Source organism: Gopherus flavomarginatus, chromosome 5 (assembly GCF_025201925.1).
Source record: "Gopherus flavomarginatus isolate rGopFla2 chromosome 5, rGopFla2.mat.asm, whole genome shotgun sequence".
In the NCBI taxonomy this organism is placed as follows: domain Eukaryota; kingdom Metazoa; phylum Chordata; order Testudines; family Testudinidae; genus Gopherus; species Gopherus flavomarginatus.
Window position 1 is genome coordinate 4,177,009 of NC_066621.1, and position 24,857 is coordinate 4,201,865.

The window sequence follows — 24,857 nt, forward strand, 5'->3', positions numbered from 1 at the left end:
CCATCTCACCTCCCCACGTCTCTCTCATCCTTTGAGGTTATTCGTCTCAGGTCATCACAACCAATGGGCAGAGCAGCTACGTGGTCGGGGCCCCTCGCTACCAACACACCGGCAAAGTCGTCCTGTTCAGTCGAGATACCAAGGGCGGAAAATGGACACCCAGATCGGAGCAGTTGGGAGAGCAGGTATGGGGAGCAGAGTGTGAGAAAGAGACGGGGGCTGGAGGAAGCCTGTAAGTTTTTGACATCATGTAATATTTGTGTTTGGCTTCACCTTCAGGAACGATTCAGTCAAAAAGCCTCAGGCAGGGGGTAAAATTGACTGGCTTAGAGAACTGCACCACAGCTGACATTCAGCATCTCTCCAGTCTCCCCCTGCTGTTACCTTCACTTAGGGTCTAGATAGATCTCATGAGACGGATACAGACAGCGGCCCAGACCCACCAAAGGACTTAGATGTTGTGATGCTGCAGGGAGGCACCTACCCCTGCCGGCGATCCATGAAGCAGGGGAAGATAGGTGCTCTTCCACCTAGCCCACGTGTTGGGCCTCATCCAGTAGGCAAGCTCAGAGCCACCAAGATCATCACAAACCAGATGGAGGAGACGAAGGAGAGCCTTGTTTGAGTCCCTGCTTTTCCTGATGAGAAAAAAGGCTTTAACCAGGGCTCTGCCATCTCTCAGGGAATGTCCTGACCAATGGGCTGTAGGGTGTTTGTGATTTGCATACATTCTGCGCCTCAGCTGATATTTAATTAATCAATCAAAGTGGAACAACTTTAACAAGAGAGGCTGAGGGGTTAGAGCACTGACCTTAGAAATAGCAGACCCCCTGTTCAACTCCTTCTCCTCTGACCACACATACCAGATGGTGCCATGCAGGTGGAGCAGTGCCTGTCTTCCCCCAGTTTGTGGATCATGCTGGGGTGTGATGTGAAATGGGCAACTAGCTGCTTAGAGTAAGACAGCAGTGCACATTCCCTGCCCTTGAGGCAGCAACATAAGATGCTTCTACTCCAAAAACTTATGCATCAAGTCAGGTTAGGCACCTATAGGGGTGAGCAGCAGCAATGCAGAGGTCTTGTGGATCACAGTGTCACCTAAGTCTGGGAGTTAGACACATAAGTACCTTTATGGATCAGGCTAGAGAGACTTGGGAAAGGAAAATAACATTCCTAGTGATATTAACAGTGTCTGAAAAGGATCACACTACACTAACAAAGTGAATTTCTCCAAGATCTAACTGCCTATACATTCCAGCTAAACAGAATTTCTAACAGTGGCTCAGCCTGTGAATAAACTTTACTCGTGCTAGCACAACCTCTAAACAGAATTGCACCACAACTAGCACTCAGCATCTCTCCAATATCTAACTGCCTAAATATTCAAGAACGCTTACAGCGATAGCGCCACCTGCTGTGCAGCAGGAGGGTGAATCTAAGAATGGAAAGAGTATTGGGACTGAATCCTTATCCCCATAGGGTGAGAAGGGTCCCAGTGGGAGAAGGAAGAAGAAGTGACTAAACTGAGGGGCTGGCTTATCTGCCTCTCCAGATTGGCTCGTATTTTGGGGGTACACTGTGTGCTTTGGACCTCGACAGAGATGGGAACACGGACCTGGTTCTAATTGGAGCCCCCATGTACTATTCACCCCTGAATGGAGGACTGGTCTATATCTGCCGGATTAACTGGCCGGTAAGAAAGATGATGGTGCCAGGGGGAAGATGGATGGCTTGGGGGATCTTTTCTGCCTGCACTGCCGTGGGATTGTGATGCTGGGACTATTAGCATGGCAATAGCAGGTGCAGTGCTCCAGGGAGCAGAGTGGGAGGATCATGAGGGGACGCTCCTCCCTGCTGGCCCCAATGCCCCAGAGCAGCACTAAGGGGCGCTTTACTGCAGAGAGAGGGAAAAGGGAGTCAGCAGGGGATACTCTCTGCTGGAAATCAGTGCTAATCCTTTCCCCACATGTCTCTTTACATGGGGCCTCCAGGGGGCGGTGCTGATGTGCACCAAGACACTGCAAGGACAGACGGGTCAGGCATTTGGGCGCTTTGGGGCCAGCATGTCCGAAATCGGGGACATCAGCGGGGACGGACAGATGGACGTGGCCATCGGGGCCCCACTGGAGAATGATGATAGAGGGGCCTTGTACATCTTCCATGGGGAAAAGGGAGACCTCAGTCCCCAGTACAGACAGGTGAGCCCAGCCCCAGTGTGGAATGGTCACCACAGAGCCCTGAAGAGACATTGTGGAGCCCCACGGCCCCCTAGGGCCTATTAGCCTGTAGCTGCCACATGCCCATTTCTTATCCTCCCCCATCCTTCACCTTCCAGTGCCTCCTAGTGCTCATTATACAGTACAGCTGCCCCTTCCCCACCCCACCCTCTGCTACCACTGGTGCCGATTATACAGCACAGCCGCCCCTTCCCCACCCCTCACCCTCCACTGCCCCCTAGTGCCCATTATAGAGTACAGCCGCCCCTTCCCCCCACCCTCTGCTGCCCCCTAGTGCCCATTATAGAGCACAGCCGCCCCTTCCCCACCCCTCACCCTCCGCTGCCCCTAGTGCCCATTATACAGTACAGCTGCCCCTTCCCCACCCCCACCCTCTGCTGCCCCCTAGTGCCCATTATACAGTACAGCCGCCCCTTCCCCCCCACCCTCTGCTGCCCCCTAGTGCCCATTATAGAGCACAGCCGCCCCTTCCCCACCCCTCACCCTCCGCTGACCCCTAGTGCCCATTATACAGTACAGCTGCCCCTTCCCCACCCCACCATCTACTACCACTGGTGCTGATTATACAGTACAGCCGCCCCTTCCCCACCCCTCACCCTCCACTGCCCCCTAGTGCCCATTATACAGTACAGACGCCCCTTCCCCCCACCCTCTGCTGCCCCCTAGTGCCCATTATAGAGCACAGCCGCCCTTGCCCCACCCCTCACCCTCCGCTGCCCCTAGTGCCCATTATACAGTACAGCCGCCCCTTCCCCACCCCCACCCTCTGCTGCCCCCTAGTGCCCATTATACAGTACAGCCACCCCTTCCCCACCCTTCACCCTCCGCTGCCCCTAGTGCCCATTATACAGTACAGCTGCCCCTTCCCCACCCCTCACCCTCCGCTGCCCCCTTGTGCCCATTATACAGCACAGCTGCCCCTTCCCCACCCTTCACCCTCCGCTGCCCCTAGTGCCCATTATACAGCAAGGCCGCCCCTTCCCCACCCTTCACCCTCCGCTGCCCCTAGTGCCCATTATACAGCACAGCCGCCCCTTCCCCACCCCTCACCCTCCGCTGCCCCCTAGTGCCCATTATACAGCACAGCTGCCCCTTCCCCACCCCTCACCCTCCGCTGCCCCCTAGTGCCCATTATACAGCGCAGCTGCCCCTTCCCCACCCCTCACCCTCCGCTGCTCCCTAGTGCCCATTATACAGTACAGCCGCCCCTTCCCCACCCCCACCCTCTGCTGCCCCCTAGTGCCCATTATACAGTACAGCCGCCCCTTCCCCACCCCTCACCCTCCGCTGTCCCCTAGTGCCCATTATACAGTACAGCCACCCCTTCCCCACCCCTCACCCTCCACTGCCCCCAGTGCCCATTATACAGTACAGCCGCCCCTTCCCCACCCCTCACCCTCCACTGCCCCCAGTGCCCATTATACAGTACAGCCGCCCCTTCCCCACCCCTCACCCTCCGCTGCCCCCTAGTGCCCATTATACAGTATAGCTGCCCCTTCCCCGCCCCCACCCTCTGCTGCCCCCTAGTGCCCATTATACAGTACAGCCGCCCCTTCCCCACCCCTCACCCTCCGCTGCCCCCTAGTGCCCATTATACAGTATAGCTGCCCCTTCCCCGCCCCCACCCTCTGCTGCCCCCTAGTGCCCATTATACAGTACAGCCGCCCCTTCCCCACCCCTCACCCTCCGCTGCCCCCAGTGCCCATTATACAGTACAGCCGCCCCTTCCCCGCCCCCACCCTCTGCTGCCCCCTAATGCCCATTATACAGCACAGCCGCCCCTTCCCCACCCCCACCCTCTGCTGCCCCCTAGTGCCCATTATACAGTACAGCCACCCCTTCCCCACCGCTCACCCTCCACTGCCCCCAGTGCCCATTATACAGTACAGCCGCCCCTTCCCCACCCCTCACCCTCCACTGCCCCCTAGTGCCCATTATACAGTACAGCCACCCCTTCCCCACCCCCACCCTCTGCTGCCCCCTAGTGCCCATTATACAGTACAGCCACCCCTTCCCCACCCCTCACCCTCCACTGCCCCCAGTGCCCATTATACAGTACAGCTGCCCCTTCCCCACCCCTCACCCTCCGCTGCTCCCTAGTGCCCATTATACAGCACAGCCGCCCCTTCCCCACCCCTCATCCTCTGCTGCCCCCTAGTGCCCATTATACAGTACAGCTGCCCCTTCTCCACCCCTCACTCTCTGCTGCTGCTGCCCCCTAGTGCCCATTATACAGCACAGCCGCCCCTTCCCCACCCCTTACTGCTCTCTCTGTCCCACAGCGCATAGAGGGGTCACTGTTCTCCAGCAGGCTGCACTACTTCGGCCAGGCCGTCAGTGGTGGGACAGATCTGACAGGGGATGGGCTGCCAGACATCGCGGTGGGGGCACAAGGGCAGGTCTTGCTGCTGAGGTGAGTTACTCTGTTGTTGCACTGCTCCACATGGAAATCTCAGGCCTTGTCTACACTACAGAGCTTTTTTTAATAGAAGTTATGTCAGCGATCAAGAGACACTATAATTACTTCGCTACTGTGTGTTCACACTACGCTCCTCATTTCAGCAGAGCACGTCCACACTTGATGCTCTAGCATTGACAGAGTAGTGCACTGTGTGGGTACCTATCCCAGTGTGCATCTCACCACAGCCCCTCATGGGTGCTAGCTCAGTGTCCCATGATATGTTATCTCCTGTCCCAGCATTCCATAGTCTTCCGACCACTTTTAGTAGCATTTTTAACACTGCCTGTTTACTCTGCACCCACCATCTCTGTGTGAAAGGATGGATCCCAGAATGCTTTCCACTGTTGTGAACACATCGCGGCTGGTCGTGCAATATATCATGAGCATCCAATCTGAACAGGAATCAGAATTGCCTGACCTGCTGTGTGCCATGGAAAGAAGCAAGACCAGATTACTTCTGGCATTCATGGAGCAGCTGAACACGGTGAACCATCACTTTTGGGCTCAGGAAACAAGCACTGAGTGGTGAGATCGCTTCATTGTACAGGTCTGGGATAATGATCAGTGGCTGCAGAACTTTCAGATGCAGAAAGCCCCTTCTTGGAACTGTGTGTGGAGCTCATCCGAGCACTGCAGTGCAAGGAAACCAAAATGAGAGCAGCCCTCTCAGTGGAGAAGCGCATGGCGATTGTTGTGTGAAAACTGGTGACTCCACACTGCTACCAGTCAGTCACGAATCAGTTTGGAGTTGGGAAGTTGATGTGGGTGCTGTGTTAACACAAGTGTGCAAGGTCATTAATTGCATCCTGCTATGAAGGACCGTCACTCTTGGCAATGTGCGTGAAATAGTGGATGGCTTTGTGAACGTGGGATTCGCAAAATGCAGCGGAGTACATATTTCAATTTTGGCCCAGGACCATCTTGCGATGGAGTACATCAATAGAAAAGGGTACTTCTTTGTGGTATTGCAGGCACTTGTTGATCACTGCAGGCATTTCACTGACATCGGGACAGGGCGGTCCAGGAAGGTGCATGACGCACGCATCTTGAGGAACACTGGTCTGTACAGAAAGCTGCAAGCAGGGACTTTCTTTCCACATCAGAAGATTCCAGCGGGGGATGGTGAAAGGCCCATAGTGAAACCTAGGAGACCCTGCCTACCCATTACAACCCTGGCTCCTGAAGCCTGACACAGGAAAGCGAGATAGCAGCAAGGAGTGCTTCAACAATAGGCCGAGCAGGTGCAGAATGACCCTGGAATGTGCTGTGGCAGATTAAAAGTGCGCTGGCGATGCCTTTATGGCAGGTTAGATCTTAGTAAGAAAAAGATATCAATGGTCATAGCTGACTGCTTCACACTCCATAATCTTTGTGAGGCTAAGGGTTGGGATGGGCTCTCCTCACTCACGGAAGATGTGCTGTGACATTAGAGCAACCTTAACAGCAAGACACATTGTATGACCCTGAGGCTGCATTTCTCAATTAAGACTTAAAATATGCTGTTGCCCAAACAGGAGCATGGCCCTGTTGTGGGCTGTGTGTGTGTGTGCGCGTGCATGTGTGTGAACACCTCCTGCCCCAGGGACCTTACAGGCTAAGAAAGCAAGTGTCCCACAATGCCCTTCCTGATAGGGTGACCAGGTGTCTGATTTTTGACCAGAACAATAGGTAGAAAAGGGACCCTGGCGGCTCCAGTCAGCACCGCTGACCAGGCTGTTAAAAGTCTGGTCGGCAGTGCTGCAGCTCTAAGGCAAGCTAGTTCCTACCTGTCCTAGCTCGGACCACGCTGCGCACCAGAATTGGTCAGAAGGTGTGGCCTCTAGGTGTGTGTGTGGGGGATGTTCTCTGAGTGCTGAGTCTGCACTCCCCAGCCAATGGGAGCTGGGGGGGCAGTGCCTGTGGGCAAGAGCGGTGTGTGAAGCCTCCTGCCCCACCCATCTAGGACCCGGACCTGCTGGCTGTTTCTGGGATGAGCATGGCAGTAGGACAGACAGGAAGCCTGTCTTATCTCCCCCACCACCACTGCACTAGGGCTGTATGTTCCATGGTTGTATGTTGTCAGCAAAAAAGGAGAGTTTTGTTGCCAAAAGTCACACTGTGGTGTGTAAACCTCCACTGTTTTGTGGACAAAAGCTGTTTTTTGTAGAAAAAAATCTTTATAATGTAGACAAGGCCTTAGTATAGTGTGTGTGTGTGTGTGTGTGTGTGTGTGTGTGTGTGTGTGTGTGTGTGTGTGTGTGTGCGCGCGCGACTGCTGCCCCTTGCTGGAGAATGGCACAATGACAGCTCTGCTGCTCCCTTCTCTACCCCCCAGCATCTCCTCTAGCAGAGCTGCGTGTCCATAACCCATCTCCCTGGGGTGCTGTGAATACATCCAGGCTGGGTGGGAAACTCTGGGTAGGGAGGGGGCCTGGCCCCATTGCAAAGAGCATCTGAGTGATGGTTCTGTTCCCCTCATGGCAGGTCCCGGCCGGTGCTCAGAGTCGGGGTCTCAATCAGCTTCCAGCCCCCTATGATCCCCACCTGGGCCTTCGACTGCCAGGGGCAGGAGCAGCTCAACACGGAGGTCAGCAGGGCAGAGGTCTGCTTCACCGTCACAAAGAGCACCATGGACAGCCTAGGTCAGACCAAACCCACCCCCGCTCCCATCCCCTCCCCCTTGAGCCAGCCAATCCCCTGCCCTGGGGATGGATCAGAGCCAGCAGCCCCTAGAGGGGAAAGGCCCCGTGTCCCATTTCCCCTTAAAGTTCCCTTTCTCAGTCTCTCTCTGTCCACTCTCCCCATAGGCGACAGTATCTCCAGCACCATCCAGTACAGCCTGGCCCTGGACCCCGGGCGGACGAAGATTCGAGCCGCCTTCGACTCCACCGGCCCTGTCCTGAGCAAGGAGCTGCAACTCAGCATCGAGACAAGATGTGAGGCGTACCAGATAACATTACCTGTGAGTATGGGGGGGTCCCAGCTCCTTCTTCTCCCACTGTGTCTGCCCCTCCGACCCTGTCCTCGCTCCCAAATCATCCAGAGAACAAACCTCTCTCTGGGTCCCACCCAGCCCCCGGGTCCCATTACCCTTCAGGGGCCCGATTTGCCTCTCTGTCTCCCCAGCTCTGCCCAGAGGACACTCTGACCCCCATCACCCTGCGTCTCAACTACACCCTGATGGGGGAGCCCATCGCTGCCACCAGCCACCTCAGACCCATCCTGAGTGAGGACTCTGCGCCAGTGTCTGCAGGCTTGGTAAGGTGCCAGAGCCAGGCCCTGAGGTGGGTCTGCTGCAGGGATTGAACCAGTGACCGTAGGGTTTGAAAGCAAGAGTCTGGAAAATTCAGAAACTGCAGCAGCCTCCTAAACCCCTTTACACAGCGCAGTGACTAGAAGGCAATAAAGATAGATGCTGAGTTTGCCTTGGCATCTCCTCTCCATGCTTCTCCTCAAAGCTCCCAACTTCTCCTCAAAGCTCCCAAAATTCCAACTTCTCCTCAAAGCTCCCAAAATTTTGATCCAAAAAAAAAAGTGATTTTTGCTGGACAATTTTCAATATTTATTTTGGACAGGGCCCCCTAGAGGGGAAAGGCCCGTGTCCTGTTCCCCATCCTCCTGAGCCAGCCAGTCCTCCAGCCATGGTATCACTAGAAGTGTGAAACTGCTGCTGGGCAGAGGTTGAGGAGGAACGGGGGCTGTATGTGTGGGGCAGGGCTGATGATGGGTTTAGCAGTCAGGGCACTGGGAGGTGCTGGGGTAACAGGAGAGTCCCTGCGTCCCTGCAGTGTCACTCCGGCAGGTGATGCTGCAGCCTCCTCCCCACCTACTCTGATCCTGTTCTCCTGCGTCTCCCCCCAGCTCCCGTTTCAGAAGGACTGTGGCACGGATGGCCGCTGCGATGACCAGTTAGAAATCTCCTTCAATTTCTCTGGGTAAATCACTGAATACTCCCCGCAAAACACCTACCATGGTGGGACGCATTCGGCTTGATGACGCCTCGGATCTTCAAGATCCAACAGGAGATCTTGCCAGATTTCCAGTGCTGATGGATCCTGGGTGGGGGGTGTGAAGGGTTGCCCCTCCCCACTCCAAGGTGCCCCCGGATGTACTGGGGAACCACTGAGCCTGCCGGTTCTACCAGCCTGGGTTTCCTTACACTGTTCTGCTGAGCCAGGCCCTCAAGCCTCCTCCAGCACACAACCAGGTAGAGACACACCCAGCTGCAGAAAGACACAGACACTGAAATCAGCTCTGCATGGGAAAACTCAGCTTGGGAATTGCCCAGCACTCAAGTACCCTCAGGGGTGTAAACCCAAAATTGTATTGTCTTGCACTGCACAGAAAACTGTACAGCATAAGCTCATGAAAATCGCCACTTCCCTCAATGCAGAGGAAGATCTGCACAGCTTTTTCCCTCCAGTTATGAATTGTACAAACTGGTTTAAAGAAAACAAATACAAGTTTAATAACAACAAAGGATAGATTTTAAGAGATAGAAAACAGATCAAAGCAGATTACTGAGCAAATAAAACAACCGTGTAAACTAAGCTTAATACACTAAAGAAACTGGCTACAAATGGTAATTTCTCACCCTAAATGTTGTTTTAAGCAGGTTGCAGGGTTTTTTGTAGACAAACCTCTCTTGCTTGCAGCTTACAGCGCTGGGAGGGTGCAGCTTAGAACCCCAGATATTCCTTTCATAGGCCAGACACCTTCTAGCCTGGGTCCAGTCCTTTCTTCCCCAGATCAGTCTTAGGTATTTTCAGCAGTCATCTTGGGCAGAGATGCAGTGAAGAACTGGTCCTGATAACTCACTTCCCTGCCCTATATAGGATTTACATGTGGTGGGAATCCTTTGTTTCCCTGGTTGATCCCATCCCCAAACAAATAGGACAATCGCATGCAGTAAATCATCACCTTTCCAGTGATACCGCACGTGACATAAAATACATAAAATACAACTTAGTTATGCCATATTCATATCACAACAATATCTCTGTGAAGAATATGGTGCTTAGTGTCACAGGGTGCACTGCTGTGGGGAAGTTCACAGCCCTGGAGTCCCCGCCTGGGCACTGCTAGAAGTTCACAGAGCAGCCAGGGAACTGCCCTGAGGAAGCTCACCCCTTTCTCTCCCCCTTAGCTTGAGCACCCTGGTAGTGGGAGTCACCCCAGAACTCAACACCACCATCTCCATCCGGAACCGTGGTGAGAATTCCTACAGCACCACGGTGCAGTTCTTCTACCCGGCCGCGCTGTCCTACCGCCGAGTCCTGCTGCTCCAGGTACCCCAATGCACACCGGGCAGGAGGGGCAGACTCTGCCGGTGGTGCCGTGCTGCAGGGAGTGAACAGGGAACTCAGCATGGGGAGTTGTGCTACAGAGAGCAGGCGGGGGGCTGTAGAGAGCAGGCGGGGTGCTCGGTAGGGGGTGCTGAGCCTCAGGGAGCGGGCGGGGGGGAGGCTCAGCAGCAGGTGCTGAGCTGCAGGGAGCAGGCAGGGGGCTTGATAGGGGAGCGGAGTTGTGGAGAGCAGGTGGGGGGGATCAGCAAGGGTGCTGAGTTGCTGGGAGTGGGCAGGGGCTTGGCAGGGGTGCTGTGATCCACATCTCTGACTGGCTGGTCTCTCATGGTCAGTCTAACAGGAGGGCCGTGGCCGTTAAGTGCAGCTCAGCCGTGGGCTCCGAGGAGCAGACTCAGAGGAACAGCACCTGCCACATCAACCACCCCATCTTCGGGAGCGGGGCCGAGGTAGGGACGGGCCCTGGCCTGTGAACTGCCCAGGGGTGAGCTAGGGATGCCAGGCATCCGGTTTTCAACTGAAATGACTGGCCAAAAAGGGACCCTGGCAGTTCCGATAAGCACGGCTGTTAAAAGTACAGTTGGTGGTGCATCGAGCCTAAGCCAGGCTCCCTGCCTGCCCTGGCTCCGTGGGGCTCCCGGAAGTGGCTGGCATGTGTCTGCATCCCCTCGATGCAGGGGAGAGCAGGGAAGCTCCACGAGCTGCCCCCCACCCCGCCAGCGCCAGATCCGCAGCTCCCATTGGCCAGGAACTGCAGTGAAAGGGAGCTGTGGGGGCGGTGCCTGTGGGCATTGGCAGCACAGAGCTGCCTGCCCGTGCCTCTGCCTAGGGGCCCGGACCTTCCGGGAGCAGTATGGAGCCAGGGCAGGCAGGAAGCCTGCCTTAATCCTCTGCACTGGTAACCAGGAGCCGCCTGAGGTTAGTGCCACCTCGCCGGAGCCTACACCCCAAACCCCCTTCAACTCCCTACTCCAGGTCAGAACCCCCTCCCACACCCCAACTCCAGCCAAGACCCCGCACCCCAACCTCCTGCCCCAGCCCTGAGACCCCTTCAGCACCCAAGCTCCCTCCAAGAGCCCATACCCCCGAACCTCCTCCCACACCCCAACAGCCTGCCACAGCCCTGAGCCCTCTCCCACACCCTGAATGCCTCGTTTCTGACCCCACCCCAGACCCACATCCCCAGCTGAACCCCTCACCTCCTCCCACACCCCAAACCCCTGCCCAAGCCCAGTGAAAGTGAGTGAGGGTAGGGAAAAGCGAGCAACTGAGGGAGGGGGCTGAGTGAGTGGAGGCGGAGCCTCGGAGAAGTGGGAGGGGACTTGGGGCAGGGGAGGGGGAAGGGTGTTCAATTTTGTGCAATTAGAAAGCTGGTAACCATAATGTGAGCCTACCTGGGAGCAGAGAGGGGCAATTCCCTGGGGTCAGCCCAGCCCGTGACAAGAGATGTGCTGGGGAAAGCGCCCAGGGGAGCCCGGCGAGTCAGTGCAAACAGAGCCCTGAGGTCACTCCGGGGCTGGGGTCAGGCCCTGCCGGGGCTGCAAACCAAGGGCCAGACCTGGGGGGCTGGAAATCAGGCCTCACTGGGGCAGAGAGGGGAGGGGCTCTTACCTCCCCCCTTTAGGGTCCTAAAAAGGATGGTTAATGGGATGTTGCCATGGCACAGAGCAGGTTGAGGTCTCTGGATCCCAAACTGGACTAACACCTTTGCCTCCCTGGACCCATTTATTCCATCTAAGTTCATACAACAGACCCCCTGATCCCCTATGCCTGCCCCACCCTCGCAGTCTCTGGCAGTTCCCCAGGCCCTGACTCTCACCCTCCTGGTGTTTTCCAGGCCATCTTCATCGCCACCTTTGACATCTCCTCTGAGGCCAACCTGGGAGACAGGCTGCAGATCACGGCCAATGCCAGCAGGTGAGGGGGCTATGCAGGGCCAGGGGGTGGGCTGGGGGCAGCGGTAGGGGGCCGTGCACGGAGCAGGACAGGGCAGTGGCCTGTGGTGCAGCCTCCTTGCACAGTTATCTGTCTGCATCTCCTCACATCTCTCCCCTTTGCCCTCCGCTCCCCCCAGTGACAATGGAGGCCCCATCACTGAGCGCATGATTCACCGGGCGGAGCTGCCGGTCATGTACGGCATCTTCATCATCCTCACCAGGTAGGTCAGTGCGGAGACGGAGGGGAGAGCGCCCCCTACTGGGCCCCTCCCTGTAGCACAGCACCCCATCCACCACCACCCTCCAGCCCCATCCATCACTCTCCCGTCTCTCTCCTTCCTTCCATCCTTTTCCTCCCCCAGCCTTGAGGAGTCGACCAAGTACGTCAACTTCTCCTCCAAGGAGGCAGGGACAAGCGTGCCAGTGACACATCAGTACGAGGTGAGGCAGGCGGCACAGGGTGTGAGGGGGGAGATGGGACAAGAGGTAGGGAGTGGAGGTGGTTTAATGGGATCTAGTGGGTTAGTGATGGAGGGGAAGGGGTGTGGGTGGGAGATGGCAGGGAGCTAGGACTCCTGGGGTCTATCCCCAGCTGTGGCAGGGCAGTGGGGTCTGAGGGTTAGAGCGGGGACTGGGGATCAGAGCTCCTGGGTTCTCTTCCTGCAGTGCCCTATGGAGAGTCTGTTTCTTTCAGGTCAAGAACCTGCGGCAGCGAAGCGTCCCCATCTCGGTCACGTTCCAGTTCCCCGTGGAGCTGAGTGGGGTCCGGGTGTGGGACGCCTCTGAGGTCATCCCCTCCAAGGTACCTGCCTCTCCCTGCCCTTGTGTGTGTGTGAGATGGGCCCAGTGACACCTGTTACAGAGACAGGCTTCCTAGGGGGGATAGGCCATATGTTCCCCTGCCCCCTCCAATCCCCTGCAGCCAGCCAGTCACCTACCCTGGGGCAGATTGTAGCTGGCGCCCCGTAGAGGGGAAAGGCCCCATGTCCCCTTCCCGCCCCCATTAACACCATGTCTCTTTCCCTCCCCAGCCCCAGCTGGCCCAGTGCAACAGCGAGGCTAAAACACCTGGTTCGAAGGACTTTGTGAAGCAGATGAGCAAGTGCCCCCTGCTGGTGAGTACAGGCTGATACGGCTCCCAGCAGCCCCTTCCCCTCCACCCTAACACAGACAGTGAGTAGGGGGCTGGGCTGGGGGAGGGACCTCTGCTATAAACAAACCCAGACTCTCATGGCCATGCTGAGCCCCTGCACGCCTCCTTCCTCAACCGGCGATATCCTCCCACTTCCAGGACTGCTCTGTGGCCACCTGTAAGAAGATCCAGTGCAGAATCGCCTCCCTGGAAATGCAGCAGCCACTGGAATTCATGATCAAAGGGAATGTCAGCTTCCAGTGGGTCTCCCAGGTACGAGAGCTGCCTCTGCCTCCCAGCACCGGGCAAGGGATCTCCCCATGTGAACTGCCCCCATGCCTCTTCCCAGAGGTGGCTGCATGTCAGTTCTGGGCAAGGGATCCCTGTGTGAATGGCCTGTAAATTGCTCTGGATCCCTCTGGGATGATGTTCCGGGCTGGTTTGTGTCATTCCTGGTCAGGGACGGTGAATTTCTCTGTTCCAGACTCAGCAGCAGAAAGTGAGTCTGGTGAGCGAGGCCCAGATTGAATACGAGGAGGAGAAATACATCCAGAAGGAGGGATTCGTCCAGCGCCAGGTACCAGAGTGACTGTGCCTGGGATAGAGAGAGTATCTGCCAGTGGTTAGAGCTGGGACCCAGGACTCCTGGGTCCTGTCCCTGCTCTGGGAGGAAGTGGGGTCTGGTGTGTTAGAGCATGGGTGGGTGATGGTGCCAGGACTCCTGGGTCCCCATCTCACAGCTCCTCTCCCCCAGGTGCAGACGGTGGTGGAGCACGCCGAGGTCTATAACTACTTGCCCATCATCGTGGGCAGCAGCGTGGGGGGCCTGGTACTGCTGGCTCTCATCACTGCAGCCCTATACAAGGTGAGTGGGGCAGGGTAATGGACCCTCCCCATAACCTGTGGCTCTCCCAGCTGGTGGGGAAGGAACAAGGGTTTTTCCTTCATAGGTTCCCACAGCCCGTCCTCCTGCTCCCCCACTACGAGCCTGTCTCTGGCTGGCTCTCACCATCTCTCCTCTCTGTCTCCTTCCAGCTTGGCTTCTTCAAGCGCCAGTACAAGCAGATGATGGAGGATGGTGTGGAGGGCAAGGGGCCTGGACCAACCCAGAGCACAACCACTGGAAACCCCCCTGCTTCCGATGCCCCCAAACAATAGCCCCCCATGCGCCAATGCCCCTGGCTTCACCCCCGTCTGGGCTGCTTCATCCCCGCCCCATTATGTTGTCAGCTCCAAGATGCAGAAAAATTGGTCACTGGCCACCCTCCCACCAACAAAATGCATCCCAGTGCCAACTAGAGCCGATCGTTACTCAAATTAGGCTTGGAAGACTTCTCTTGATATTTTTATAATTTTTATGGAGAACGTTGAAGTTAATTTCAGGAATTTTTTTAAAGTTCCATTTGTTGGGATATGTTAGGGTTGACTAACAGACATGGGAAGCTGCTAATGTGCTGACATGGCATTAGGTGACAAAGGCATAGGTAGGCTGTAGTTTTTTGTTTAATAAATAAGTTACCATATTTTTTCCCATTGCTTGTAAGAATTTAGAAGAATGCAGCTGCATGAGAAATGTAGCAGTTGAATAATGCCCTTTGTGTAAAATAAATGTTATTTCCCTGTCCCTTCCTTTTCCAGCTATATAAACCAGCCCTGGCTTATGGCCCCTTCCTCCCTCCCCTGAGAATTACTGACCAGGGAGATTTGTGCAGGGCCGCCCGGGGGGGAGCAAGTGGGGCAATTTGCCCCAGGCCCTGGGCCCCACAGGGTCTCCCACGAGAATATAGTATTCTATACTATTGCAACTTTTTTTTATGGAAGGGGCCCAGCTCAGGAGTTGCAGCCGGTTCTGGCCAGTGGGAGGACAATGGGCTGTAAAGAGAGGATCCTGGAGACCTAAGCAGCCGGTTCCAGCCAGAGGAGGGCTGAGAGTAGAGGAGGCCCTGGCGACCCTGTTTACGACCCTGTTGACCTGGATTGAAGACAATGGACAGAGGAGGGGCTTGGATCCGGGGATATCGGAGGCCCAGCTGGGAAGCAGGGGGACTTTGGCTGGAGTGAGGGTGTAGGCAGAGCCCACCCAAATGCTGGGGAGACTTGGATGTGTTATGCTGAGGGAGACCAGGCCTGAGAGTTTCCTGTGCTGTGTTCAATGCTCAATAAACCTTCCTGTTTTCCACTGGCTGAGAGTCACACTGGTCTAGAGAACTGGGTTGCATCATCCCCTTCGGGGGATAGAGGCCCAGGGGGTCCAGAGGAAGTGGACTCCCTGAGGGGGCCCACGGCAGAGACAGACATGCTAAGGCTCAGAGAGGTGCAGCTCCGGGAGGTGGAGGGGCCTAACCCCGAGAGAGAATGGACCCCCTCGAAGGGCTGTCTCACTGAAAGGGCACCCCCCACGGACCACACGGGGCTAAGAGTGGGCATGGTCTGTGAGTCTGTGACAATGTGGTAGCAAAGGATGGTTCGTGGATGCACCCTGTGGATGGTTGGCTGCGGGTGCAGGCGCTTTGCAGTGAGTGGCTGCCAGCGATAGAACAAGGGTATTGAAAGAAACCAGCCTGGAAATGGCCCGTAACCAGCTCCGTTAGAGCCACCTGGCACATCTGTGCAGGGAGAGAGGGCTGAGCATCGGGAGGCTCAATAAGGAGTGGCTGATTGCTCAGCTTGTAGGGAATGACCAGTCTGAGGAACAGGCTCCAGACTCCAGGGGGGCTCCTGGGATGCCCAGACAGCTTGGGAGTAGCCGTGGGGGCAGTCTGTGTAGCGACCGGGAGTGCATCAGAGCTGACTCCCCAGTCAGCACGGGGGGACCCCAGTCAGGTTCTTCCCTAGAGAAGCTGCAGAGACTGGAGCTGGAGCTGAAAGCGAAGGAGCTGGAGGAACGGAGGCTGGCGGACAGAGAGAGAGAACGAGCGGACCGTGCAGTACAGCAGAAGCGCAAATTGGAGGAATGGCGTGCCAAGAAGGCCTGTCAAGGGGTAAGTGGGGAAGGGCCCCAAGATGCCAGTGGTGTGGAGAATCTAGACACCAAACTGCTGCCCCAGTTCAAGGGGCGGGGGGGTGGGGAAATATTGATGCTTACCTCACAGCCTTTGAGAAGGCTTGTGATCTGAACCAGATTGACCTCGCAGAGAGGCTGCACTGTCTGACCCCCCTGCTGGGTCCCAAGGCCATAGAGGTGTTCAGCCAAATGGATGGTGTTGAGACGGGGGACTGCGACCTGTTCAAACAGGCTTTGCTGCTGAAGTTTGAACAGATCCTCAAGGCATACAGGAAACGATTCTGGGGTTTACGCAAAACCTTAGGTGTCACTTACAAGGAGGTCGCCAACCTGCTGAGGGAATATCTCCACAGGTAGGGGAAGGGGGCAGGGGCCACCACCGCAAAGGACGTGTATAATCTGGTGGGGTTGGAGCAGCTGTATGACATCTGCCCTCCAGGGCTTAAGATGTGGCTAGTGGACCGGAAGCCCAAGGATCTGCACACTGCAGGGGCACTGGCGGATGAGTTTGTGGACAGCAGATCGGGGGCAGGAGGGAGACCCACATTAGGGACTCAGAAGGAGAGTCACCCAGAGACCTCTCAAAGGTGGGACTCCAGGAAGCCCAACTCAAGGGTGCCCGTGAATGACCGGGCTGGCCGACCCCCCTCGTGGGACTTGAGGGACCTGAAATGTATTTACTGTGGTCAAATGGGACACAAGGTGGCACAGTGCCGAAAATGAAGGAAATGGCGGCCAAGCAAAACCTGCGGGGTGTCAACTGGGTGGATGCCCACCAAGAGGGGGCACTGCTGGGCCAGGGGGCTGCAGTCAAGAGGGCTGTGCCGGGGGAGGGTACCGCCAGACCAGGCCAGCAGGGGAAGGCAGGTCCCCAGGTCCAGAGCACCTGTACTCAATCCGCTGAGTGAGCATGGGACAGGCCCCGGGGGACAATCACCACATCATCCCCATTGAGGTGGGGGGAAGGAGCGTCCAGGGGTTCTGGGACACGAGTGCAGAGGTGACGTTGGTGCGGTCCGAGGTGGTGGACCCAGACCAGCTAGTGCCCGATGCCTTCATGACTCTGAGGGGAGTGTTCGGGCCACCCGTCAAGGTGCCTGTAGTGAGGATACACCTGAAATGGGGGGCTAAGGAGGGACCCAAAGAGGTCGGGGTGCACAATCACCTGCCTACTGAGGTGCTAATGGGTAATGACTTGGAGAATTGGCCAGATGGCACTCAGAGTGCCCTGGTCCGTACCCAGAGCCAGAGCCAGGGAGGGATGCAGGACCTCCCAAAGTGGGGGACCAAAGTACTGAGGGTAGGGCTCGACAGGGCTGGGCCGGAGCCTCCATCCCAAGATGGGGAAACTGAGGCACCATCAGCCAGGACTGTATCCTCAAACCCAGCAGCTGAATTCCAGACGGAGCTGCAGGAGGATCCAGGGATTTCCCTACACCGCCCCCCACCCCCAGTTCTGTGAACTAGTTACGTACAGTGTTGCCAATTTAGTGAAAGTTTGGAAATTTTAATTGAAATTGTAACATTAATACACACTTTAAAAGCATATAAAGTGTATCATAAAATACATGTATCTGAAAAAGTACAACAGATTTGAAAAGTATGAATATACACTAGCTTCCTTAGACAGCTGTTGTTTTTTATGACAGTCAATGCATTCATTTCAGTGATGTTGGCCAACCTAATAATTTCAAATTATGATTCATAAGCAAAGTCTAAATGAGCTCTCCCTGACAGCTAGTGATGAGCTGGGGCTGGGGGGAAAGGCTTCAGGACCAGATTGTATTTACATTCACACCTAATCTACCTAGGTATCCAGCAAACAGAGCTGTGTTGTCCAAGTGATAGATTTTGCCTGGGGTTGGGTTACGAATCACTTGAATGTGGGGGGTGGGGTAAAGAAATGTTGTTATTTTTATTGTATGAGTAACAGGCAGTAGAACTGTACTTATCCTGTGCTGATTGAGGGCATCAAGAGAGAGGGTGGGGGCAGGTGTTTTGCTTGATGGTCTTCCTGAGTCACAAGTACTGTTTGACCTGCCCCTCTCCACTGTTTAAAGACAGAGCTGATTAGGCTCCATAGAGAGTCTTCTGTTCTGTCAAGTGACCACTGCAGCTGAAATCACTGATAATCAGGTCTAAGTGCTTAGTCCTGTTGTGGGGACAGTGTTTTTGTGTAAAGAGACAGCCCAGTCTGCACTAGCAGCGAGGTTCCCCCACTGAGAGCTCAGCTGAAATCACCAAGAGCTGGTGGAACCTCAAGAGACCAACTCGCAGAGGTCACAGTGGCAGGTGGCAGCCAAAGGTGATGGCGCAGGGCCATTGGCAACTGAGCGATGGAGTGAATGGTGTCACAATGAACAACAGTGGCCAGAGCGAACATTGATCGGATGGAGGAATGAACAAGGTGCCTTCTTGCCCCCCACCTGGGAGGTGAACTCATATGAATGCACCTCTGAACTCTGAGTCTCCACTGACCAAGGACAACACTGGCGAGTGTGTTAATGAGGCTGTTAAGAATGCTGGAGACACAACACAGTTCATGTGAACAAACATGGCTGTGGCATCCTACTTTTTATTTAAGCAAGAGATACCACACAACACACTGGAGGCCAATGTTAAGTGCATTGTCACTTGTTCATCCTGAAGTTGAACACTGGTTCCGAACAAGACCAGCAAATGCTCACTATCTTTCTGCAAGAAACTCAACTGACTGGCTAGAAGCATGTGGTGCAACAGTGAAAGACTCAACAGCTGAAAAAGTGAACAACTCTCTCACCACAGTAAAAAAATTTGCATACCTGGCTGATGAATACACCAGTGCAAATGGGCATCCAGTATTAAGTCATTGTGTATGCTATCTTGATGTCAGTGGTAGGCGAGTAGATGCACTTCTAGGTATTCAAGTTATAGAAGAAAGATTGGCTGCATCTGTGACAACCCACATCTTAGAAGAGTTAAACGCTTGTCATTGGACCCCAAATGGATGGCTGCTTGTGCATTTGATGGAGCAGCAAACTTCTCTGGAAGACATGGTGGAGCACAAGCTTTGCGCAGAGAAAAATGTAACTAATCTCTCCTATACACACTGCAGAGATCATCTACTCCAACTAGTGCTAGTATGAGCTGCAGACTCTTCAAAAGACATTAAAAAAGCTATACATTTAATGTCTTCATTATATTCTTTTTTCAGCAAGAGTCCAAAAAGACTGAATATCTTGGAAAATGTAGATCTACTACTGTTGTAGCAGATGCCTGGATGGCATTGTTTAATGACCCAAGTGGTTTCAACAGTAGACTTACAAGACAGAGAATGCCACTAGTCTTCTCTGAATGTAGTAGCAAAAGTAATCCGCCAGCCTCACTACTTAGATCTATCCCATCTTGGTAGATACTTTCCAAAGCCAGTAATAACGGCTGGAGTAATTTTAAAGACAACAGCCAAGGATCACTCATGAGAAAGCTAGAGGGTTTTCCCAGGTTGGACTAATTTGAACCTGGGAAAATCCTCTGGCTTTCTCATGAGCGATCCTTAGCTGTTGTCTTAAAATTACTCCAGCCGTTATTACTGGCTTTGGAAAGTATCTACCAAGATGGGATGGATCTAAGTAGTGAGGCTGGTGGATTACTTTTGCTACTACATTCAAAGAAGACTAGTGGCGTTCTCTCTCTCGTAAGTCTACTGTTGAAACCACTTGGGTCATTAAACAATGCCATCCAGGCATCTGCTACAACAGTAGTAGATCTTTGTCCAGCAGTAGAAGCTACATTTGGATCAACCAGAGAGCTATCCATTGAAAAAGTACTGGAAGAAGCAAAGACTTCAGTCCAGAAGTTGACTAATGAAGGCATTTATATTGAATCCTTAAGTGAAAAGGACAAAAAGTGTTTGTTAAGACAACTGAAAAAGTACACAGATTTGAGTCTTAAAAATCTACAACTACTTCTAGATTCTACTCAGCCTCTGCATAGCTTTTACAGATCCCTGTCCTATAAAACACCAACAGTTGAGTGGAGTGAGGCACTAACAGCAATGGGGCTGCCATGTGCTCAAGACAGAATAGAGAATTTGAACACAGAATGAAATATCATACGACAAATGAACAAAGATTTGACTTCAACTTCTTTTTCTATCATCACTAGTGGCTCAACCTGATCTTTGTGCTGGCTGGCCACAGCAGTGCAGGGACCTGTGGGGAGGACCGCCAGGAGAGATTCCTGTGGGAGAAGGGATTCCTATACTGGGAATGGGCTGGTTCAGGGCAAACTGTGCCTTGGAAAGTCAGGAGGCAGTTGGTGGTTCCCCAGAGGTACCGCTGCAAACTCTTGTACTTGGCCTACAATATCCCCGTTTCGAGGCATCAGGGCATCCGGCACACTAGGCAAAGGTTGATGCAGAACTTTTACTGGCCTGGGGTCTTTGATGCTGTCCAACAGTATTGCAGGACCTGTGACTCCTGTCAGCAGGTAGGGAAGGCCCAGGATAAGTGTAAAGCACCTCTGAGACCTTTGCCCATCATAGAAGAGCCTTTCCAGAAGGTGGCCATGGACATAGTGGGGCCCCTCAGCAGGGTGACCCGATCAGGGAAGAAATACATCCTGGTAGTGGTAGATTTCGCTATGCGCTACCCCAAGGCGGTGGCCTTGTCTTCTATTGAGGCAGACTCCATGGCAGATGTGCTACTGACCATTTTCAGCAGATTGAGGTTCCCCAAGGAGGTCCTTACAGACCAGGGGTCTAACTTCATGTCAGCCCTGCTCCAGTGCTTGTGGGAGTCTGACACACCTGGGTCTCAGCATACCACCCTCAGTCCAATGGGCTGGTGGAGACGTTCAATGGGACCCTAAAGATGATGCTGAAAACTTTTTTATGGACCAGCATCCACAGGACTGGGACAAGTATTTACCCCACCTGCTGTTCGTATACAGAGAAGTGCCCCAGGAATCCACAGGGTTTTCCCCTTTCGAATTGCTGTACAAGGGGGAGAGTGAGGGGGCTCCTGAACTTGATGAGGGCCGAGTGGAAGGGAAAGGCCTCTCTCGACGGGGAATCAGTGGTGGAGTATGTCCTGACTTTCCAGGAAAAGCTCATGGAGTCATGGGCTTGGCTAGGGGAAACCTAGCAAGGACCCAGAGGAAGCAGAAGGTCTGGTACGACCGCTCAGCATGTGCACGCTCATATGCTATCAGGGACAAGGGTGATGCTCCTCACCCCTGTGAGGAAGAACAAACTGCAAGCTGCCTGGAATGGCCCCTTCAAAGTCATCAGGCAGGTAAACGAGGTGAACTATGTAGAGGAGCTGTCCAACCGGGCACACAGCCACCAGGTGTATCATGTCAACATGATGAAACCATACTGAGACAGGGAGAAGTTGCTGCTGGCTGTGTGTGGCAGTGGGAGGAGAAGGGAGAGGATCCTCCCTGAGGCTGGGGCTGACCCCTCGCTGGAATCAATTCCCCTCTCAGACCAGATAACCCCTGCCCAACAGGCAGAGTTCAGAGAGGTGCTGCATTCATACAGGCAGTTGTTCTCCAACAGGCCTGGGCTCACTAACCTCGCTGTCCACCAGGTGGAGATGGGAACCAACTCTCCCATCAGGTGTTCCCCATTCAGGGTCACTGGAAAAACAGCCCAGGACCTAGAGAGAGAGGTCGGGGACATGCTGGCTTTAGGGGTGATCCAGCCATCCGCCAGCTCCTGGGCCTCGCCAGTGGTGCTGGTCCCCAAGAAGGATGGGTCGCTCCGGTTCTGTGTGGACTATCGGATGCTCAATGCCATCACTGTGTCCGATGCCTACCCCATGCCTAGGACCAATGAGACCCTAGACAAGTTGGGGGGTGCCGGTACTTCACTACCATGGATCTTACCAAAGGCTTCTGGCAGGTGCCTTTGGACCCGGAGGCCCGGGTGAAGTCTGCCTTCACCACCCCAATAGGGCTCTTCGAGTTCCTGGTCCTGCCTTTGGTCTCAAGGGGGCACCTGCCACCTTCCAGCACCTGGTGGATCAGTTGCCAAGGGGGATGGAGGACTTTGCTCTGGCGTTTATTGACGATATCTGTGTCTTTAGCCAGACCTGGGAAGAACATGTATCCCAGATGAAGAGGGTGCTGGGTTGTCTCCAGGATGCAGGACTGACCATAAAAGCTGGAAAGTGCAAGGTGGGGATGGCAGAGGTTTCATACCTGCGCCACGAGGTGGTTGGCGGCCACCTGAAGCCAGAGCCGGCCCAGGTGGAGGCAATCAAGGATTGGTCCGCTCCCCAGACTAAGCAGCAGATCCAGGCTTTCATTGGGATGGCGGGGTACCACCGGAGGTTTGTGCCCCACTTTAACTTCCTGGCGGCTCCCCTCACAGAGCTGTGTAGGAAGGGAAAGCCAGACAAGGTGGTCTGGACAGAGCAGTGCCAGAGGGCTCTCTGTGCACTGAAGGGGGCATCTATTCAAGGCCTGGTGCGGGTAAACCTGGATTTTAACAAACCCTTCCTGGTGTTCACCAACTCCTCAGACACAGGGCTGGGTGGGGAGCTGATGCAACCTGATACTAAGGGGGAAGGACACCCCATTGTGTACCTGAGCAAGAAGCTGCTGCCCCGGGAGCAGCACTATGCAGCCATCGAGAAGGAATGCCTGGCCATGGTGTGGGCCCTTAAGAAACTGCAGCCATATCTATTTGGGCGGCGCTCCACTGTGTACACTGACCATTCACCCCTGACGTGGCTACATCAAATGAAAGGAGCTAATACCAAACTGCTAAGATGGAGCCTGCTCCTCCAGGAGTACGACATGGAGGTGGTCCATGTGTGGGGGAGTGCCAGTGTTATAGCCGATGATTTATCACAGGGTGGGGGGCCAGAACTTCCCCAGGTCACTGGCTAAGTGACCACTGCAGCTGAAATCACTAGGAGGCGAGATGTGACGAAGTGGGGGATTTTCTTGTTGTTGTTTTTTCCATGTTTTCCAATGGTTTGCATGCAGAGGGAGCTAGTGGGACTCAGTGTCCCCGGGTGTTACTGGTTTAAAGAGGTTAGGGGAGAGGGAGTTTGTTGTTACAGAGGACAGGAGAGGGAACTTGGGACCCCAGCCAATGGCCTGGAGGATGGATACCTCAGTGACTGACCTGGGGACCTGGGGACCTGGAGGCCCAGCTCAGGAGTCGCAGCCAGTTCTGGTGAGTGGGAGGACAATGGGCTACGAAGAGAGGACCCTGGTGACCTAGCCAGCTGGATCCAGCCAGAGGGGGCCAGAGGACAGAAGAGAGGAAAGGAGGCCCAGGCGACCCTGTTTACGACCCTGTTTACCTGGAGAGAAGACAATGGGCAGAGGGGGGGCTTGGGGCCGGTGACATCAGATGCCCAGCTGGGAAACAGGGGGGCTCTGGGCTGGAGGGGGGAGCAGGAAGAGCCCACCTGGATGCAGGGGGACTGGGATGTGCTATGCTGAGGGAGGCCAGGTCTGAGGCCGAGAGTTTCCTGTGCTGTGTTCAACACTCAATAAACCCTCCTGTTTTATGTTGTCTGAGAGTCCCTCTGGCCTAGAGAACAGGGTTGCATCAGCCCCTTCGGAGGGTAGAGGCCCCAGGGGTCCAGAGCGCGTGGACTCCCTGAGGGGGCCCACGGCAGAGACAGAGGTGCTAAGGCTCAGAGAGGTGCGGCTCCAGGAGGTGGAAGGGCCTAACCCCAAGAGAGAGTGGACCCCCGAGAAGGGCTGTCTCACTGAAAGGGGCACTCCCCACGGATCGCACGGGGCCAAGAGTAGGCACGATCTGTGAGTCCGTGACACCACCCACATACAGTTTACCAAGAGTTGTGGTGGATTCTCCATCACTGTACATTTTAAATCATGATTGGACATTTTTCTGAAAGATTTGCCATAGTTCAATCAGGAATTAATTCAGGGAAGTTCTCTGGCCTGTGTTAACCAGGAGGTCAGACGAGATTGTCAGGGACTCTAACCCAGACGGCAAAGTTCGTTGTCTGACCGCAAGAGAGACAGGCAACACCAGCAAGGTCCAATCAGTTCCTCGCGTCATAAATTATTCACTGGAGCAACCCACCCCCTTCTTCTAACAACTAGAAACTAGACACTTTTAGTATACATGTTTTACAGCATTAGGTGATTAACAATATCTTAGCAAGCACCAGAAGTTAGGAATGTAGGGGAGTTAAAACAGACAGAGAACTGAACCAAGGAGTGGGATTTCTTATCAGTTCTTCAAAGGAACTGTTCCTAACACAGCACAGTTGGTACTATACCAGGAATGCAGCCCCTCCCTTATCTCACTTTTTCCCAGCGCTTCGTGAGACATGCTGCTTCTCAGTTTTTTTCCACTCAGGGATTACCCACAAACCTCTGTTAGCCTGACTTTGGTCAGGTTGGCATACCTGGTTTTGTCTGCTATATCTTTATTCAGACCTAACAAGATGATCACAATGGTCCCTCCTGCCTTGGAATCTATCAGTCCATGAAGTCTGATATGACCCTTCTCCCTTTACAGGAAGTGGACCCGCTATGGATCAGCGTCAGGAAAGCGGATGGAGATAAATCTAGGGCTTCGTTCACCAACGCTAGCTCCACTCATGATCTTTATTTTTAAGTGGGAGTGTCTGGCAGTATGCAAATAAATGCAGGGAATTTTTTGCATGAAATAGCCCTTGAGGGCTAGACAGCTGGGAGCAGGTGGTGAGGCACTGGGAGTCAGGACTCCTGGGTTCTATCCCTGGCTTTGGGGCAGAGTGGGATTTGGTGGGTTAGAACAGCAGGGTGGGGGTGGAATTCAGTCCTGTAGCCAGAAGGAGCTAGCCCCT

The 24,857-nt window shown here is 54.5% G+C and overlaps 2 protein-coding genes across 6 annotated transcripts in view; one reads left to right on the forward strand and one right to left on the reverse strand.

Moving 5' to 3' along the window:
• Positions 1 to 15,231, forward strand: part of LOC127052910 (integrin alpha-D-like) — a 29,642-nt gene extending 14,411 nt beyond the window's left edge. Inside the window, exons 12-30 of the mRNA XM_050957057.1 lie at positions 37 to 185; positions 1,553 to 1,693; positions 1,992 to 2,198; positions 4,520 to 4,650; positions 7,162 to 7,319; positions 7,485 to 7,639; positions 7,804 to 7,935; positions 8,539 to 8,612; positions 9,824 to 9,965; positions 10,316 to 10,429; positions 11,818 to 11,897; positions 12,055 to 12,138; positions 12,280 to 12,358; positions 12,612 to 12,719; positions 12,949 to 13,032; positions 13,209 to 13,322; positions 13,534 to 13,626; positions 13,804 to 13,914; positions 14,085 to 15,231. Coding sequence (XP_050813014.1) covers positions 37 to 185; positions 1,553 to 1,693; positions 1,992 to 2,198; positions 4,520 to 4,650; positions 7,162 to 7,319; positions 7,485 to 7,639; positions 7,804 to 7,935; positions 8,539 to 8,612; positions 9,824 to 9,965; positions 10,316 to 10,429; positions 11,818 to 11,897; positions 12,055 to 12,138; positions 12,280 to 12,358; positions 12,612 to 12,719; positions 12,949 to 13,032; positions 13,209 to 13,322; positions 13,534 to 13,626; positions 13,804 to 13,914; positions 14,085 to 14,207 — 2,279 coding nt within the window. The 3' untranslated portion in view covers positions 14,208 to 15,231. The remainder of the gene's footprint in view (positions 1 to 36; positions 186 to 1,552; positions 1,694 to 1,991; positions 2,199 to 4,519; positions 4,651 to 7,161; positions 7,320 to 7,484; positions 7,640 to 7,803; positions 7,936 to 8,538; positions 8,613 to 9,823; positions 9,966 to 10,315; positions 10,430 to 11,817; positions 11,898 to 12,054; positions 12,139 to 12,279; positions 12,359 to 12,611; positions 12,720 to 12,948; positions 13,033 to 13,208; positions 13,323 to 13,533; positions 13,627 to 13,803; positions 13,915 to 14,084) is intronic.
• The window catches only part of LOC127052774 (zinc finger protein 501-like), a 128,481-nt gene that overhangs the window by 29,397 nt on the left and 74,227 nt on the right, over positions 1 to 24,857 (reverse strand). The window lies entirely within an intron of this gene.